The 16,935-nt window shown below is 55.7% G+C and overlaps 1 protein-coding gene across 5 annotated transcripts in view; it reads right to left on the bottom strand.

The window, feature by feature from the left end:
• Positions 1 to 16,935, bottom strand: part of TRAPPC9 (trafficking protein particle complex subunit 9) — a 386,772-nt gene that overhangs the window by 93,605 nt on the left and 276,232 nt on the right. For all 5 annotated transcript variants that reach the window (XM_070382719.1, XM_070382718.1, XM_070382722.1 and 2 more), the window contains one exon: positions 8,045 to 8,197. In XM_070382719.1, coding sequence (XP_070238820.1) covers positions 8,045 to 8,197 — 153 coding nt within the window. The remainder of the gene's footprint in view (positions 1 to 8,044; positions 8,198 to 16,935) is intronic.

Here is a 16,935-nt window from a genome sequence, read left to right as displayed (position 1 = left end):
GGCATCCCCACACTGGCTCTGAGATGAGGATCCCAGAGTGGGGAGCCCCGTGGAAAGCAGGCCTGCACCTCGCCCCCTCCCAGGAAGACACGCTGCCTGTGCCCCACGCACCTGCTCTGGAGAGATACCCACAGGTGCAGGGACTTAGCCGCCACACTTCAGCTCCAATGAATTAGCAAATTGTCATAACTAGGGATTACGCTAATGGAAAGACTGCTCTAGGTGATTAATGAGCCTCTTTCCCATGACTTTGTTTTCCAATTTGCATCGCGAACTTTGAGAATGCTGATGCCGGGTGTTGTCCCAGCAGGGGCGCTGGTGGTGTCTGGGCTCAGCTCCCTGGATGGCCCACGAACTGCCGGGAGAGTCTGAAAGTGATTCAGGGCCGCGGTCCTGCTGGGCGAGGAAAGGGGAGTCTCGGGGCAGAGGGTTGGCAGAAAGGAGGGAGCCCTGCAGCCAGCAGCGTGCCCAAGGGATGCTCGTCTCTCCAGCTTCATCCGGAAGATGGAGGCCATTGTGGCGGAGACCAGGCGCCTTCTGTTCTTCTTCCCAGCACAGAGCTGGCGAGAGCGCAGACTCTGGAGCCAGACGGCCAGGCACGAGTCCCAGCTCCGCCACTTAGTAGCCAGGTGACCCGGCACAAGGTAGGTCACCTCACAGGACCAAGCTTCTCTCATCTGTGGAACGCGGATAAAGGCCGCTTCACTGGCGTTTTGTAAAAATTGGGTAAATCTATGTAAATTGCTCAGAACGGTGCTGGCGTCTAGTGAGGGCCATACAGGTATTAGCTATTACGTAAGCTCCGTAAGTAATTTTATGCTATTAGATGCTCACAATCATTGTCACGCCACAAGCACACAGAACGTGCACAAGCCCAACAGGTGGCCAATCACGTGAGCACAGGGCGCGTGGATTCGTGTGCCCGCTCACGCACACTCGGGGAACTCTTCTGTGCACTCCGGGGCCGGAGCCCTTCCCCACTCTCCCAGCCGGCCAAACCTCACATCCGTGCACTCTCTCCCTGCGCCTAACCCTGGTTCCTTTCAAAGTAACTTCAAGGCGTGCATATCCAGATTGGAAGTGGGGGGTGTCAAGGATCAAACACGTGTCCCTGCCCCATCCCTCCCGCCGTCCGCTGAAGGCTAAACAGCCAGGGCAACTTTACAGCCTCAAAGGAAGGTCAGGAGCGGTGCTTTTCTCTGGCTGGCCCAGCGTCCCCACAACGAGGATCAAGCCTCTGAAGCCGTGATCACCCACAGCCATAAACACCGATTCCCTTAGGACAGAGACATGATGCAAGCCCGCACTTGACTGAAGACGATCAAGGAATCGGCTGCGCTGAGGACAGGAGCTGCCTGTTTTAGAATCCATTTAGATAAAACTGTCTCTCCTAACGTGACTAGTAGGAAAACCTAGTGCACTGTTTTAAAGGAGTCTTATCTAAAAATACCTAATTTCTCTTGGGTGATGAGAAGACAGAGCTCCGATAAAAGCGTCTGTGAGAGTTAGCTAGGAGTCAATCAGGGAGGCTGAGGGGCTATCTCAGGCAAATCAGCGCAAACAGCTTAACCTTCCTGCGTCTTTATTTATCATAAATACTTTATGTATTTGGCTGCACTGGGTCTTAGCTGCAGCATGCGAGATCTTCAGTTGCGTCATGTGGGATCTAGTTCCCTGACCAGGGATTGAACCTGGGCCCCTTGCTTTGGGCATTCAGAGTCTTAGCCGCTGGACCACCAGGCAAGTCTCATCTGCCTCTGTCTTTAAAGTAAGGAGGGCTCACGTATTGACAGGTTTTCCTCACTGGTGGGAACACTGTATTGGAAATTGAGAAGCTGAGGATGGCTGTGTGCCAGGTCACCTGTCCTGGTGATGACCGACTACACTGAAGACGTTGTGCTTCGAGCCGTACAGGGGTGTGACTGTTGTTGTTCAGTCGCTACGTCATGTCTGACTCTTCGACCCCATGGACTGCGACACACCAGAATCCTCTCTCCTCCACTATCTCCTGGAGTTTGCTCAAATTCATGTCCACTGAGTCAGTGATGCCATCCAACCATCTCATCCTCTGTCGTCCCCTTCTGTCTTCAACCATTCCCAGCATCAGGGTCTTTTCCAATGAGTTGGCTCTTCACATCAGATGGCCAAAGTATTGGAGCTTCAACATCAGTCCTTGCAATGAATATTCAGGGTTAATTTCCTTTAGGACGGACTAGTAAAAACTGATGACAAATGTCAAAGCCACTTCTGGGATTTATAGAGGGTGACCAAACATGGCCACCGTCAGCGGCATGGCCTGGGGCCAGCCCCGAGAAGACAGCCCCTCTGGGCGCACGACCCTGCTCCATACACCTCTGCTTCCCATTACTTAAGCCTACGTACCCTGAGAATCCCACAGAGGCATTCCAGCCCCTCGCCTGCTACTGATTCTTAGGCACCTAAAGCCCAGTTTGCCACTGGGCTCCTTAAGCCTCTGCCTCACCCTCAAGCAGCCAGATGGTTACAAATAACCTCTAGACAGAAGACGGAAGACACGTGCTTATCAGCCCACCTGGCAGAGACCCAGCCCAGATGGTCCAGGCCACCAGCCTCGTGGGGATCAGCGGAGCGGGCACCCAGGTCTTGTCAGAAAACCTACCCGGGCTTGGATTCTGCTAGGTCAGTAGGCATCTCACCAACCCTGAAATGCTCTCCGAAGGGAGGTTTGCAACAAAAACAGGAAAATGAGAAGGGGTGCTGACACCGAGCTCACCCCAAGCGCCTCCCGCAGCTGCCTCCCTTGCAGACTGTCTGTGCAGCGCTGCCCCTGGAAAGGGAGCCAGGCTTCAGCTAGACGAGTCACACTGGCTGCAAACTCCCTTCCTACGTTCACAGCACTCGGCGTCATGCAAGCAAGCTGGTGGCTGTTCAGCTCCATCAATGAAACAGAAACCATCCATTCACCAAATGGTTTCCATCCCTCAGTGCTAAGGATTACACATGGCACTGGGGTGGGCAGGGAGCACACGCCCGGGCTCCATCAGGCAGAGTCCACTCCAGGCTGAGTTCTTGCTCACCGCAGTGTCCCAGCACTTGGCACAAACCCCAGCAGGCGGAGGTCATCAGGGGACAGCTGCTGACAGGACCTGACCTCAAGAACAGCACAGCCGGGCCTGGGAGACAGTCTTGGGAGGAGAAACTTTCCTGTGCTCTGGAAGCACTATCCCAAACAGGAGTTGAGCACTGAGGGTTTCAGGGGCCCAGAGGGGGGCAGTTCCAGCTGGAGCTTGATGGGAGAGGCGGCAGAGAGGGTCCCGGAGAAGAGTGGACATGGGAGGCCAATCATAAAGGGTGACCCCCACCTGCACCTGCGTGACGCTTGTCTCTCCTCCTCCGAATGCCACATGGAGAGTGAAGGAAGATACAGTCAGCTTCCAAAGCTCTCAAACTAGACATTCTGGGGGACCTGACCCCATTCAGGCACCCCCGCAGACATGAAGGCAGGGACGCCAGGAGCCGGCCGTTGGGGAGGCCCAGCCCAGCGCCCTCCGTCTGGGAGGAGCCTCACCTGGGGCCGGGCCCCGAGGAGAGCGGGAAGCGGGGGCTCAGCTGTGCTGACACCTTCCAGGGTCAGGAAGCACGGCTGTGCCTCGAGGGTGGGCCGTCACTTCAGGCTGACCTCAGGCAACAGGAAAGAACGTGAGGTCTCGGATCCTGGCCATCCAGCTCCGGGACACATGTCAGGAGAGTTATTCAACTTCCAGAATAAGTATCTATTTTTTAAAAGGGGTAGGTACTACCCAGCTTGTAGGTTGTAAGAAAAATGCTAGTATCCTGTCCAGCACCAGGTAGGGATCAGGTCTGGCTGCAACGCGGGAGACCCGGGTTCAAGCCCTGGATGAAGAAGATCCCCTAGAGGAGGAAATGGCAACCCACTCGAATATTCTTGCCTGGAGAATCCATGGACAGAGGAGGCTAGTGGGCTACAGTCCACGGGGTCACAGAGAAATCGGACATGACTGAGCAACCAACGCTTTCACTTTCCCAGGGGATCAGAAGGGCGGATATAATGGTTAGGACTGATCCCAGCAGCGCCCCAGAGCACATGTCCGCCCTGGGCTGCCATCACCACCGTCACCAGATGAGGAGGAAAGGGGAGCAGAGAGGCTACACGGAGGCCCGGGGGAGGGGGCAGGCGAGCTGGGCGACAGTGCCCGCTGGTCAGCGTCTGCCCCGCTGCCCAGTGTCCCTTCCCCAGCCCCGTGGACCACACACCAAGAAACTCGACACACGGGAGCCACGCACGTGGTGGTTTGCACAGCGCGGGTAATAATGGAAATGATACACAGGGTTTCAGAAGAGAGAGCGGGATCATAAATCTAAAAGAGCAGTATTCAATGTTAGCTCACTTGCCCGGGCCCAGGGCCAGCGCGTGAACCGCTGAACCAGGGAGCTTCAGGGCTGAAAACACCGAGAAGCTCCTGGTGCTCACGGCCCCGATGGCCGACTGCCCCCCACCCCCTGCTCCGCATGAGGCCACCCTGTCCCTGCAGAGGGCGGTCTCCCGACGACGCCCCAGGCAGCCTGCGGGGACCCTTGAGCCGTGCTGGCTCTTGGCCAGTTAGCAAGCTCCAGGCTCCATGTGGGAAAGCCTGCCTGGACCTGCAGCACCCGGGGTGGGTCGGGGGGAGGGATGGAGTTTGGGGCTGGAAGATGCAAACTATCACACAGAGAGAATGGATGAACAAGAAGGTCCTCCTGTTCACCACAGGGAACTGTATGTGGTGTCCTGGGATAAACCAGAATGCCAAAGATACAAGAAAAAATGTATATATGGATATACCTGAGTCACTTTGCTCTACAGCAAAGTGATTGAGAGATTAATCTACAGAGATTAAATGTGACATTATAGATCAACTAGACTTCAACAAAAATTAAAAAAAAAAAATCAGCACTGACGCCTGCCCTGCGTGTTTCACAAAGCAAGGGTGCGGTCAGAGGAAGCAGGGCTGCGGTTTCCTGGGTGGGACGGACAACGCCTACTCTCCACCCCCTACCCCGTCTCTCTTCGGGAGCCCAGGCGCCCAGGCTGCTGGGGGCAGGACACAGAGGAGGCGGCCCCAGAGCTCGACCTTTGCCTTTGGGGGCGGGGAGGGGAGTAGGGGAGCAGGAGAAAGGCCGGCAGGCAGGCCAGCACCTCAGCACCGCCCGGGCGACCCGCTGCTCCAGCCTGCGCTCTGTACAACCTGCCGCAGGGGGCAACTCGGGTCCACGGTGCACGGCGGGTCTGGAACACCGAGGCAGGTCAGTCCCACCACAGGAAAGCTCCGTCTTACCCCACGAGGGCTGCGCCTTGAGCGCCCACCTCTGCGTCTGCCCGCCCCCAGGCGCAGAAACAAGGCACACAGACGGTGAGCCGCGTGCAGAGAGCGAGCTCCCAGAGTCCCCTGGGCTCTTCTGGGTATAGCAGGTATTCTCTAGACAGGTGTGCACACACCTACCGCGAGAGCCAGTTTCCTTTAAAACGCGTCTATCCAGCCGTACAGGCTTACATACGGGCCATTTTTATCACCGTGGATGGGTGTCAAATTAGGCTCGACTTTTTTATGAAGTCTAAATATTGAGAAAATATCAAAATGCATAATGAAATAATTAGGCAATTCCATCTTTGGTCTTCCCATCTGCTTGGATTTAGGTTTACAATAGCGAAAGTCTGCTCTTCGTCCCATGCCAGATGTCATTACCAGACAGGAGGGGAGCGCAGAGGGAAGAGATGTCCACAGTGTTAATTCTCGTCACTCGAATCCCCTGTGGGGACGGGCTTCCAATCAGTAAAGCTAGGAGACGGATGTGCCTGGCACCTGGTGGGCATCCAATAAGGATTTGCTTGCATGAATTATTAATCAAAACGCAAAATAGGGAAGTCAGCTTCTTTAAAGAATCAAGGCTGAAAGGAGAGAAACCCCAAAACATTTCAGTACGTTTTCAATAAAACAATGTGAGTGTTTTGATGGTCACCATAATCCTACTAGGAGGCAAGGGCCACAGGCTAGAGTGGGGCTGACGGTTTAGTACCAGCTCCCCTTGTTTCTCCGCAGGAATGCGGAGGCAGCTGCATCAGCAAGACGGGTGAGACGTGCCCTGGGAGCTGGGGGGTGGGCATCCAGGACCAGGTGGGCCCCCGGGTCAGCACCCAGGAAGCCACGCTCACAGGTGCTGCTGTATGTCCTTGCTCCCAGCAAGGCCCAGTCTCTGTGGGTTCCGTGATGAGACCCCCTTCCCTCTGGGTCCCCCAAGCACACTGCGCCCTCCTCCCCGGGTGCAGACTGGATCACCCACAGCCCAGTGGGCCAGGCTCTGCAGCAGCTCCTGGGGAAAGCTAAGGCTCTGAGAAGGAGCAGGGCCCCCCTGCTCACATGGGGACCCCACGAGGACCCCACACAGGAGGCGTGGAGCCTCCACAACACAGGGGGGCCTCTCCTGGCTCCAGCGTCAGGACGCAGACACAAGAGCTGACCGCTGACCGCCTCCTTCCTCCCTGCGCCTCCATCCCCTCAAGGGGTCAGGAGCGCTTTCAGGGCCCCCTGGTGGGCAGGTGAGCACTGCTCTGGCCACCCCGCCCAAGCAGGTCCTTGGCTGGACTCAGGCTGAGTTGGCCCTGCTCACTCAAACATGCCAGCTGACTGACCCCGACTCTGCTGAGATGCAGGGCACCTCAGGAAGGGCAACGCTGTGGTCCCGGCTGTTTTACTTCTCTCTCCACAGGAGACAAACGCCTAACCCCACGACGTGCACCCGGTTCCCTCCATGAGTCCCTGGACGCTCTATTTTTAGCGTCTGGTTCCCAAGCCATCCATCTGCAGTGCTTTTTCACAAGCTCTTTGGAGACAGAGGTCTGGTCTCCCAAGCTCAAATTCACGTGAGCTGGCGTGAAGGAAGTGGCCTCCGTCCTGGAAACCGTGCCTCCTGCAGCCCGAGGATGTTTCCAGAAACCAGGAAGATGGTCTGGAATGATCCGAGACCACATGACAGGCTGCAGCCAACCCATTTCCACAGAATCAGCATGTGAATGAGATACCGATAAATAACAGACAGTCCCCTCAGAGTTGCCTCTTCCTGGGAAGACGCTCTAGGAGAACCATCCTCTCGCATCCTGAGCACTGCAGGGCACTTTCCACCCTTTTCCCCTTGACAAGCTTCTACTTATCTTTAAAAAGTCCACGCTAACGTCACCTCCTCTATGAAGCCTTCCCTGACTGCGCTGCCCCCAGCAGCTCCTCTGATGAAGCACTTGGCCCAATGCTCTGTCCCTGTTGTTGCTGTTGAGTCCCTACGTCGTGTCCAACTCTTGCCATCCCACGTACCGCAGCACAGCAGGCTCCTCTGTCCATGGGATTTGCCGTGCATCTAATCCTCAGAGCACTTCCACCCCTTTCAAGACCACGCAACCACGTGAGGCCTCATCTCTGCATCTCCACCTCTCAGGTGGCTCACCGTACACCTGACCCAAAGCAGGCACTCGGTGAAGACTGCTGAAGAAACACAGAACCTAGGGAACCTGGGGTTCCTCCAGATTCCCACTCATCCAACTGGGTGTCAACCATGAGCCAGGCATTGCTCTGAAGCTCAGGGCAGGGCCAGCTGTTTTATGAAACTGACCTTTGTAACACAGCCTCCTAAACTGCTCCCATCCCAGGTTTTTCAAAATGGCATCTCTACGCCTGGCTAAGCTGTTCAACCCAATTTCAGTTTCCCTGACAACCGCATCCTGTATTCGACCATCAGTGAGTGGAAGCCCTCCAGCCCAGCCATGGCAGGTAGCCGTTAGTACTTGTCACTATCACAGATCTGAATGCTGACAAGAAACAGGCAACCCAAGCCAAGAGCAGCCCCCGCCCCAAGCAGGCCCTTCCTCATCTTCCCTCCTGGGGCCCTGGACACGGTGAGAGGTGAGAAAATGTCTGCTCTCTGTCCAGATCTCCCTGCCAGGCCACTCCTGAGTTACCTGTGCCCAGCACTCACTAGCTGACCCCTCTGGGCTCCTCGGGTCTGGGAAAAGGATATGATGGTCCAGTGGATGTCCAGCTTGCTGTTGATCTCCAGGCCTCGGGCTTCCTGCCTCTCCTCCTCCAGATGTTTGGAATTTGCAAACTGCCCCTTATCCGCAGGGGATTCTGGGAAACTCTCAAAGTTGAACTTGTCCACTTGAATGGCCATTCTAAGAGAAGGGGAAACACAGCAGAGGGTGAATCAGGACGGCAATTTCTTCTGCGGGCTCTCGGGAATCAGCACATGCCAGCGTGAAACAGGAGAATGAATCGTTATCGTTAGTAATTCATAACGGAGTCGCTCCAAGAAAATGAAATAATTGATTCCCAGGGTAGCATTGGCTTCAGAGCTGGTTCAACACAGTTTAGCACGAAAGACAGAGTCAGAGAGTCCAATCCCAGAAAGAAATCTGGATTCTGGAACAGGATAAAGCGGACAGGAACCAAAGGGAGAATTGCAGAGCAGGCTGGCAATTACTCAGCCCTGAGGACCCAGAGCCCAGTGGGAACTGCAGACTCAACACAGAGCCCTGCCTGTCACCTCAAACTTCATCCTCCGCCAGACTGGCTTGTTCACACATGCCGCACCCAGCCAGCCACATGCTGCGCCCCACCAGCCACACGGCACCCCACCTGCCCACTTGCAGCCCCTGCGCCCAGGATCCCCCCCACCTTCAAGTTTCTGCCAAGTCTCACACCCTGGGTGCCCACACTCTTAACCCTAGGGCAATTTCCATCCCGTGACTCAGCCTCTGTGCCACAGCTCCCCATGTGGGAATGCTCTTCACCTGACCCGTGGCACGGCTGGAGTCTTTCATCCTTTAGATCAGACCTTCAGAAAGGCCTTCCTAGATCACCTCTCCACAGCAGCTTTCTCTCTCACCCGCCCTCACCTTCTCCAGGGCGGTATTCAATCTATTTCTGCTACACCATGTACCACGAGCTGCAAATATTTACTTCTGGATTTGTGAGCTGTCTATCAATCCTATCAGAATTCGGCTCCCTGAGGGCAGAGATGCTCTTGTCTTATTTAGCAGTGTTCCCGGGCCCAGAGTTGTGCCTGCCTGACACACTGCAGGAACCAGTTCAAAGAAGAAATGAACAGTGAATTAAGATCCTCCCTAATACCCTAAAGGAAGTCAACCCTGAATGTGCATTGGAAGCACTGATGCTGAACCTAAAGCTCCAATACTTTGGCCACCTGATGCGAAGAGCTGACTCACTGGAAAAGACCCTGATGCTCTGCAAGACTGACAGCAGGAGAAGGGGCTGCAGAGGATGAGATGGTTGGATGGCATCATCGACTCAATGGACATGAGTGAGCAAACTCTGGAAGACAGTGAAGGACGGGAAGCCTGTTGTGCTGCAGTCCATGGAGTGACAGAGTCAGACATGACTGAGCGACTGAACAGCAATACCCAGGCCACTGCTGCCTGCCCCATACCTGCATCCACGTTCAGCTGTGTCTCCTGGTGAGACAGTGCCTGGTCCGTAGGAGGCGGTCAGGCTCTAACCGCCTGCTGCCCCCCCCTCCCTTGCCCATGGTCCTGACATGCACACAGCCGGGAGCTGGCTGGGTCTCACTGATGTTTGAAATCCTACCTGTTAGCACAAAGTCAGGCACAGAGTAGGTACTCAACAAAAATGTGCTACATGAAGGGATGTAGAGAGAAGGGGAGAAAGGGCGGCTCCTTCGTGTCAGGCCCTCAAGATGACTGCCAGTCAACAGATAACAGCAGGCATTTTCTTTTAATTCATAGTCTGTGCAGTGGCCGAAATATTCGCCTGAACTCCAGCAGGCACTAATGGGCCTTTGGCGATTTCTGTCTTTAACAAGCAGGAGCTGGTATTCAGGGCGTATAAACAGCAAAGTAAACCTAAGGAAGAGGCCTCGAGCGCTTGGAAAGAATTACGGTCAATGTGCAGCATTTGGCCGAGAGCGTGACGATTAAGGGTTGGCCGCCAGAGTTAGGGGCACTTCAGCGTAAGCACAGAAACAGTGCACTTCAGGGCAAGGACCACGTTCAAAAAATTACCCTTTTACCATTCTTTTCTGATTACAAAAGTAGATACGCTTACTGCAAAAAGCTAGAAAACAGAGAATAGCATGCAAAAGGAAAAGTACTCAGAATCTTATACCCTTATGATTGATATATGGATTCTATAGTCTTTTTTCCCTAAGTGTTCCTATTTTAATGTAACAAATCATTACATAAGTGTATGTGTAAGTCATAAAAGTGTTAAATATATGCATACACACATACATATACACACAATTTTAAGGCTCGCTTTATTCTGTTAATATGAGATGAACAACTCCACACTGTTGAAGATCAGTCTGCAGAAGATTCTATCACACGGCTGTATCATAATTTTACCAGCTCCCCTATTTTTCATACTTTTCAGGTATTTTGCATTCTTTAAAAAAAATATTGGTGAAAAAAAAAGACATAACCACCATCTTTCTGCTTAAATTTCCTCGCTGCATTTACGGCTATCTGTGAGAGTACACCTCTAGAGGTGGAATTAACTGATGTGGGGGTATGAAAGCCTTTTAGGCCCAGAGGCAGGGAACAAGTCCCTTCTCAAGGAGGTTCTCCCCGAGCACGTGCCCTCAACAGAGCCGGGGGCGGGATGGGGGCGGCCCTCTCTGCATCCTGGCCGATACTGATGATGATCGAGTTTCAAATCTATGCCAGTAAGAGGCAAGCTGCTGCTTCGCTGATGTTTCAGTCTGCAGGTCTGAACTACTCCTGAGGCTGAACACTTCTTCAGGAATTGCCCAGTCGTCTCTTTCTCCCCTGTGGGTATAGCTGGAGCGCCTCAAATGCCTACCGAGTAGAACTGCTTCCTACCCCCTCACTTCCAAGGTGGCCTGAAGCAAACTAGTGCTCTCTTCAAACCAAAGGTCAGAATACATCCTAAGTTTCACTAAAGGGGCCAAACTCAGTCTCCTCATCTGGTAACTCAAAAGGAACCAGTAACTGTTACCTGGCAGGTGGGTGTGGACACGTCCCGACACCCGGCTCTCTTCTGGCCAAATGCAAAGTGGAAAGAGAGGCCCGCTCTCAGAAGACTTGCGATCAGAATAGATCAGAATGCATACTGACCACTGGGATTATATTTGTGACTGCCTGGGCCAGTGGGGCAGGAGGGGTGGGCTCTTTCAAACAATTTCGGACTGAGCCTAAGCATCACATTACATCACCCACCACCACCCTTAAGAAATGCACAGCCAGGTGTGCCCACAAAAGAGGAGAAGAGGAAAAATGAAATGCAACAAACGCTTACCACGTGCCCAGCCTGGGCTAGGTGTTTTCAATACGTATTCATCTTTTTATGACGGCAGCCTAAGGATGCTGTGATATGCTTCCTTTCACAGATGCGATGAAGCTCTGTGAGCGAAAGCCACCTGCCCAAAGGCACAGAGCTGGCAGCCCCACTGGGAGCCTGTGCTTAGACGGAGCCGCCCTGATTTTTGCTTTCTCTGGCTCTCCCTTGCTTAGGCCAAGGACCTAAAAGGAAATGATCTTTGCTCCTCTGGTTTTCAGAGCTGGTGGAAGACACAGACCTGGTGACTGCAGAGCCCGCCAGCCACAGGCCACCCCACTCCCCAAATTTACAACATCGCTCCCCCTCCAGCAGCCCCAGGGCACACCATGCAGCGAATGTCTCAAAGGCAGCACCCTCCTTCTGCACAGATGATGGAATCGAGGTACCAGAAGTTGAGTGACTCGCCTAGGGGGCACCTAGCCTAGAATCCTGGAACCAGGATGGCAACTCTAGGACCCGAAGACTACTCTACATCTCTGTCGACCTGGACGTTGGGCACGGCCCTGAGCCTCACCACCGTTCTTCATGTCCTCCAGGAAGGGGCTGGAAGCCAGGCCCGGGCACACGCAGCATCCCATACGTGGAGGCAGGGAGGCTGAGGGGCCAGGCAGTTAAGAAGTGACCCGAGCCGCTCACGCAAGAGCTTCAGACCTGAATGCGGTTCTGATACTGGCCCAGCACCCCAGTGCATTCTGCAGCCTCCGCTCCAGACAGTCCCCACCGCTATTTGAGTCTGTTCATCTTTGCCGAGTCGGAGGGAAATAAAACTAATACTACTATGGAATGCCAATTTTCATGTTTAATTTTATGGCCAAATGTGACAATAATAGTTAAGAGTTGGCACTAAAAAAAGGTGCTGTGATTTCTGAAGAGTCTATAAAAAAAGTGGTGGTTTTTTTTAAAAAAATACCATATCATATGATTCAGCCTTTGAACAGCTGATAACCTCGCCAGGGAAGTCATAATGATGACATTTAAATACAAATCAAGGAGTCGGATTTAGAAGGACTATCCATGTATAATTAAATTGAACTTTCATTGGGAGATAATTGATAGTTATAAGACGGTATTCTAAATTTATGTAGTGCATCCTTCGGGAGTCTGTTTGACTATGCAGAACACCAGCCTAGTCTCTGGTTTATAATGAAGTACTAGCCAAGTGGAAGGGAGGAGGCTGGCCTTCCGGAGTCATTCATCCTCAATGAGAAGAACTTGGGGCAGACAGGAAAATGGCATCAACCTGACTCCTGGCTCACACCCAAGACGATCATTTTCTCGTTAAGCCTCGTAGACCAGTTATGTTTTCAAAGAAAGCTTCCTTGTTATCATTTTTAATTGAAGAGAAGATACACTGTATTATAAGAATCAAAGCGCCATCGGGGATCACGCCAAACGTGAGACTGGCAGCACCCACGGGCACCCGGCACGTGCCTCACCGTCACCGTCTCCCGCCATCCTCATACCCACCACCTGCCCAAGGCCACAGGGACAGCTGACAGGGCAGAGGACTCCTAACCCGGCCTGGGGGTCCCGCAGCAGGCGAGCATGGAGATGGGGGTCCGTAGAGGCGTCCCTGCCCCACAAGCTCCAGGCACACACCTGGCAGATGTAGCTAAGTGCCAGGCACTGGACAGGGTCGGGGAAGCTCAGACACGGCGGGCGCCCAGGGGCCCCCACCCAGGCGGGGGTCCACTCATAGGGGGAAGGCTGAGCCGACGCCAGCGTCTGACAGGTCCCAGCCCCCTTCACTCTGTCTCGGGTGCTCCGTTTGTCTGGGTCTCCAGTTCCTCACCTGCGAGCTGGAGGTGGTTAAGGGCCCACCCACCTCTTGATGGGCTTTCTGTGAGTTCAGCCAAGGCCAGGGTGGGGGCTCGAGGGGCTGCCAGGCAGCCACGGCCTCTTGCTACGGAGACAGCTTCTCCAAAGAGTGACCGCATGGTGTGATCGCGGGCAAGGGGCCAGCCAGTTCTGCAGGAGGACAGGACCAGAGGCCCGCGTGGCGCCCGTCACACTCCCCCTGTGCCCGTGCTCCCTGGCCATCCACGAGGGGACCCCAGGGCCCGGCACCTGCCTTCCAGAGGGGTGAGCTGAGGGAGAACAGACCTCTTACCCACGAGGACCTGCTCTCCCAGGGCCCTCAAAAGGCTCAAAGGCTGCCCTGGCCAGTTCTCACAACTTCCTCCAGGGAACCCTGACTCCAAGGCACCCCCAAGACCCAGTCTCTCTGCCTCCCACCCACCTTCCAGGCTGGCTGGGATACCTCCCTCTGTCACCACGCCCTGATATCCCCAGCGCCCTGTCCACCTCCTCCCTGAGGGCAGCCGGACTCCACTGAGCCCCCTCTAGCCCATGGCTGCTTCCACCACAGCCAGACACGCAGCCTCCGAGTCCTTCCGTGAACCCGACACCTCCTGCGTAAAACTGATATGTGTTTATCCTGTATTAGAGGACCACAAACGAAGTGACACGTCTCATGTCCAGAGACACCAGCCTCATGTGTCAGCAGCACCTCCTTCCGTCTCAGCCAACGTTTCGGTGGAAGCACAACCCCCTTTCCTTGCATTTCTGCAGATGAACGACTACTTGGGGGCCTGTAAGTAGTGTCCTCCGCTCAGAAGACAGCGCTTAATAAAGTGAGATTTACTCTTAATGCCATCGAGCTGCCGGCTGCCCCCCACAACCCGCGGGAAGCAGAGTGAGGCCTGGATCCCTGCCTCCCGGGGTCGCCTTTAATTGATTTCTCTCTGCTGGGCCTTCTCCAGGAGGAGCCTTCCATCTAAGCAGGGCTGGCTGGCCCGCCGGATCCCTGCCATGCAGCGGGAAGGGGAGGGATGAACTCCCCAGCAGGCGGGGAATTCAAGCCTAACTCTGCTCTTGACGGGACGTGGGGCCCAGGGCGGGTCACTGACTGAAGAGCCTCCTCCAGGACAGAAGACTGTGTGGACGAAGGAGCTGAGGCTCTGCAGCCGCCCAGAGCTGGATTCTAAGCCCACCTTGGTCACCTGGGAGCTTGGCGGCCAGAGGCAGGTTAGACCGGTGTCTCCAGGCCTCCGCTTCTTCACGTGTGAAATGAGCACGTGAGGCTGGGGTCAGTCAGGATTGTGGGGAACACGGACCACTTGGCATATCATTAATGCTCAAAATTATAGCAATTACTCTGGGGGGTGGTTAAAAAAATGTTGCTAGAATGGATTGAGGTCCAAACAGGAAAGCGTTTATAGAGACACTTTACGAAAACTAAAATGTAAGATAAATGCTAGGCACTGGTATTTTATTTATTCTTTTCACTCTCCTGCGATCACAGAGAACGTTCCCCCAAGACCAATGTGCAAGCAAGCCACTGCGTCCTCAGCCCGCGTCCTTCACGGCCCCCCGCTCCCAGAGGCCCCCCAGTGCTGGCCCAGCTTCCCGTACCCCCTCTCTTCGCTCCCTGCACTGCCCTGCTCACAGAGCCCACCGTGCCCCTGGCTTGGCACGAGCTCGCCCCAGGCAAGGCCCCCTCTCTGGTGAGCGCCAGGAGCCATGTCAGCAGTCCCCTGGACCTCTGGGTCTCTAAGGGTGAGCTTGGGGTTTCCTCCAACGCTCCTGACAACTCTGGGGAGGTCTATACTGAGATCAAAAGACCAATCAGACGCTTTCCCAGAAGTCTGAAAGGCCTGGTTTTGCCCACCTCTGCCTTCTGCACCAGGGGTGCCTGTGACGGGTCACCCACTGGGAGCCCCCACCCTGGGAAGCTGTGAGAGGAGCCTGGGGCTTCCTGGGAGGGGACACACGTTAACCCCAGTGAGGACCCGGCCGCAGGGCACCCTCAGGGTTTGTGCCTGCCCGCTGCCAACTGGAAAAGGAAACGAGCTGCTTGCAAGTCCTGACTTCTCCCCACAGCCCGTGCCCAGCCCACATGGGCTGGGAAAACCCCGGGGAGCTGAATTAGGGCGGCAGCCTCTGTGGGCTCAGCCGGGCCATGGCCACCACACAGCCTTAAGTGAAAAGCAGGCGCATGACACCCTCTCGGGCTCCTCTGAGTCCTCCGGAGTGACGTGCTGGCCAGGGAGGGACTGCTGAAGCAGCAGCGTCCCCGTCGGGTGCCCGCTTCTCTCCCATCACCCGTGCAGAGGACGCACCTAAACCTAAGGGCAAGGGCACCAGCGGGGTCCTGGTCGGCAGCCCCGTCATCCCGACCACGTCAGGGTCCTGCACGGCCGCTGCGGGTCAGCGTCTGTGCCCAAGGGACCCGCGCTGACGGGATGCTCGCCGTTGCCCCCTCGTCGCCTTACCCCGCAGCTCCACCCGGGGTGCAAGGACAGAACATGCTGAGGGCAGCCTTGGGGTTCAGCGGGGTGCTGCCCGGGTCAGACCCAGGGCAGATGTGGGACCAGCCACACCGGGACAATGGTGCTCAGAGAGCAGCCAGCACGTTGTGGGACCCACGCCCTGCTCGGCATGCAGGGAGGCAGGTGAACCTGAAGCAGGGCCCCTCCCCGGGAGCTGCAGGATCCTGGGGGAGAGTAGACCAGGGGGAGATGGGCTGGGAGGGCTGCGGTGAGTGTGCCAAGGGTTAGGACCCGAGGACCTCGGTGCAGCGTGGCCTAGAGAGGGGGCGCCCAGCGCTGCCCACGTCCCTGAGGCTGCTCAGGCTGGGAGTCAAGCGGAGGTGAGGAGGGAGCTTCCTGGGTCCTCAGACTGTCACACGTGGCACAGGGCGTGATGTGGTAGAGCGTGAACCCTCCCAACTCCGCACCCTGGACACTGGGCTGGCTGCTCCAGGGGGGACACCGGGCCGGCTGCTCCAGGGATGCGGCTGGAGGGGTAAGCAGAGCCATCCCACGGAGGCTCACGGGGGACATCCCCTGCTCTGCTGGGCAGGTGGACCCATGCGGAAAGCGAGATCAGAAGTGTGTTTTAAGAAGAGAGGGACATTGTTTTAAACACCAGAGGAGACAAAGGAGAAGGAAGCCCCAGAGGGAGAACTTTACTGAGAGCCTGCTCTTGGCACACACGCCACCCTTCCAGCGGCCTCACTGCCTTCACAGAGCGGATGGGGAAACTGAGGCAGAGCGGTGGGGCTGGCGGCCAGGGGCCCCCTGTGTGCGCAGAGCATCCGCAGGGGAGGCGCTGCACCTCCCGCCCAGGTGAAACCTGGCAGGGATGCTGCCTGGAAGCAAAAGCCCAGGGCCTCCGTCCAAGAGCCCGAAGGGAGAAGGCAGGCTTCCCCGGGCCCTCACGCGGGTCGGACAAGGCGTGCAGGCTGCGGCAGAGGCGGGGGGTGGTCGAAACCCACTTGGCCAACAGCGGTGCAGAGCTCGCAGGCCCAGCCCCACCTCTAGGGAGGCGAAGAGCAAGAGGGAAACAGACCCATCTCTGGCAGACTTTCCCCTGGCATGCTGCTGAAGAAAGAACTCGGGAGAAACCCATGGAAGTGTTTTGACATCTGGATTTAAGACAGACCACGGCAGTTTCCCTCATCAAGCTAATCAGAAGCACGAGAACCAGCAGGTAGAGAGCCCTGAAATAGCTTCTGTGGAACGGTTACAGATGGATCAGACAGCTACAGCCATCAGAGCGCGGTGCGAGGACC

Source organism: Bos mutus, chromosome 14, assembly GCF_027580195.1.
Source record: "Bos mutus isolate GX-2022 chromosome 14, NWIPB_WYAK_1.1, whole genome shotgun sequence".
NCBI classification, from domain to species: Eukaryota; Metazoa; Chordata; class Mammalia; order Artiodactyla; family Bovidae; genus Bos; species Bos mutus.
Note: the sequence above shows the minus strand (reverse complement) of the source record. Positions and strands in the feature narration are given on the sequence as shown.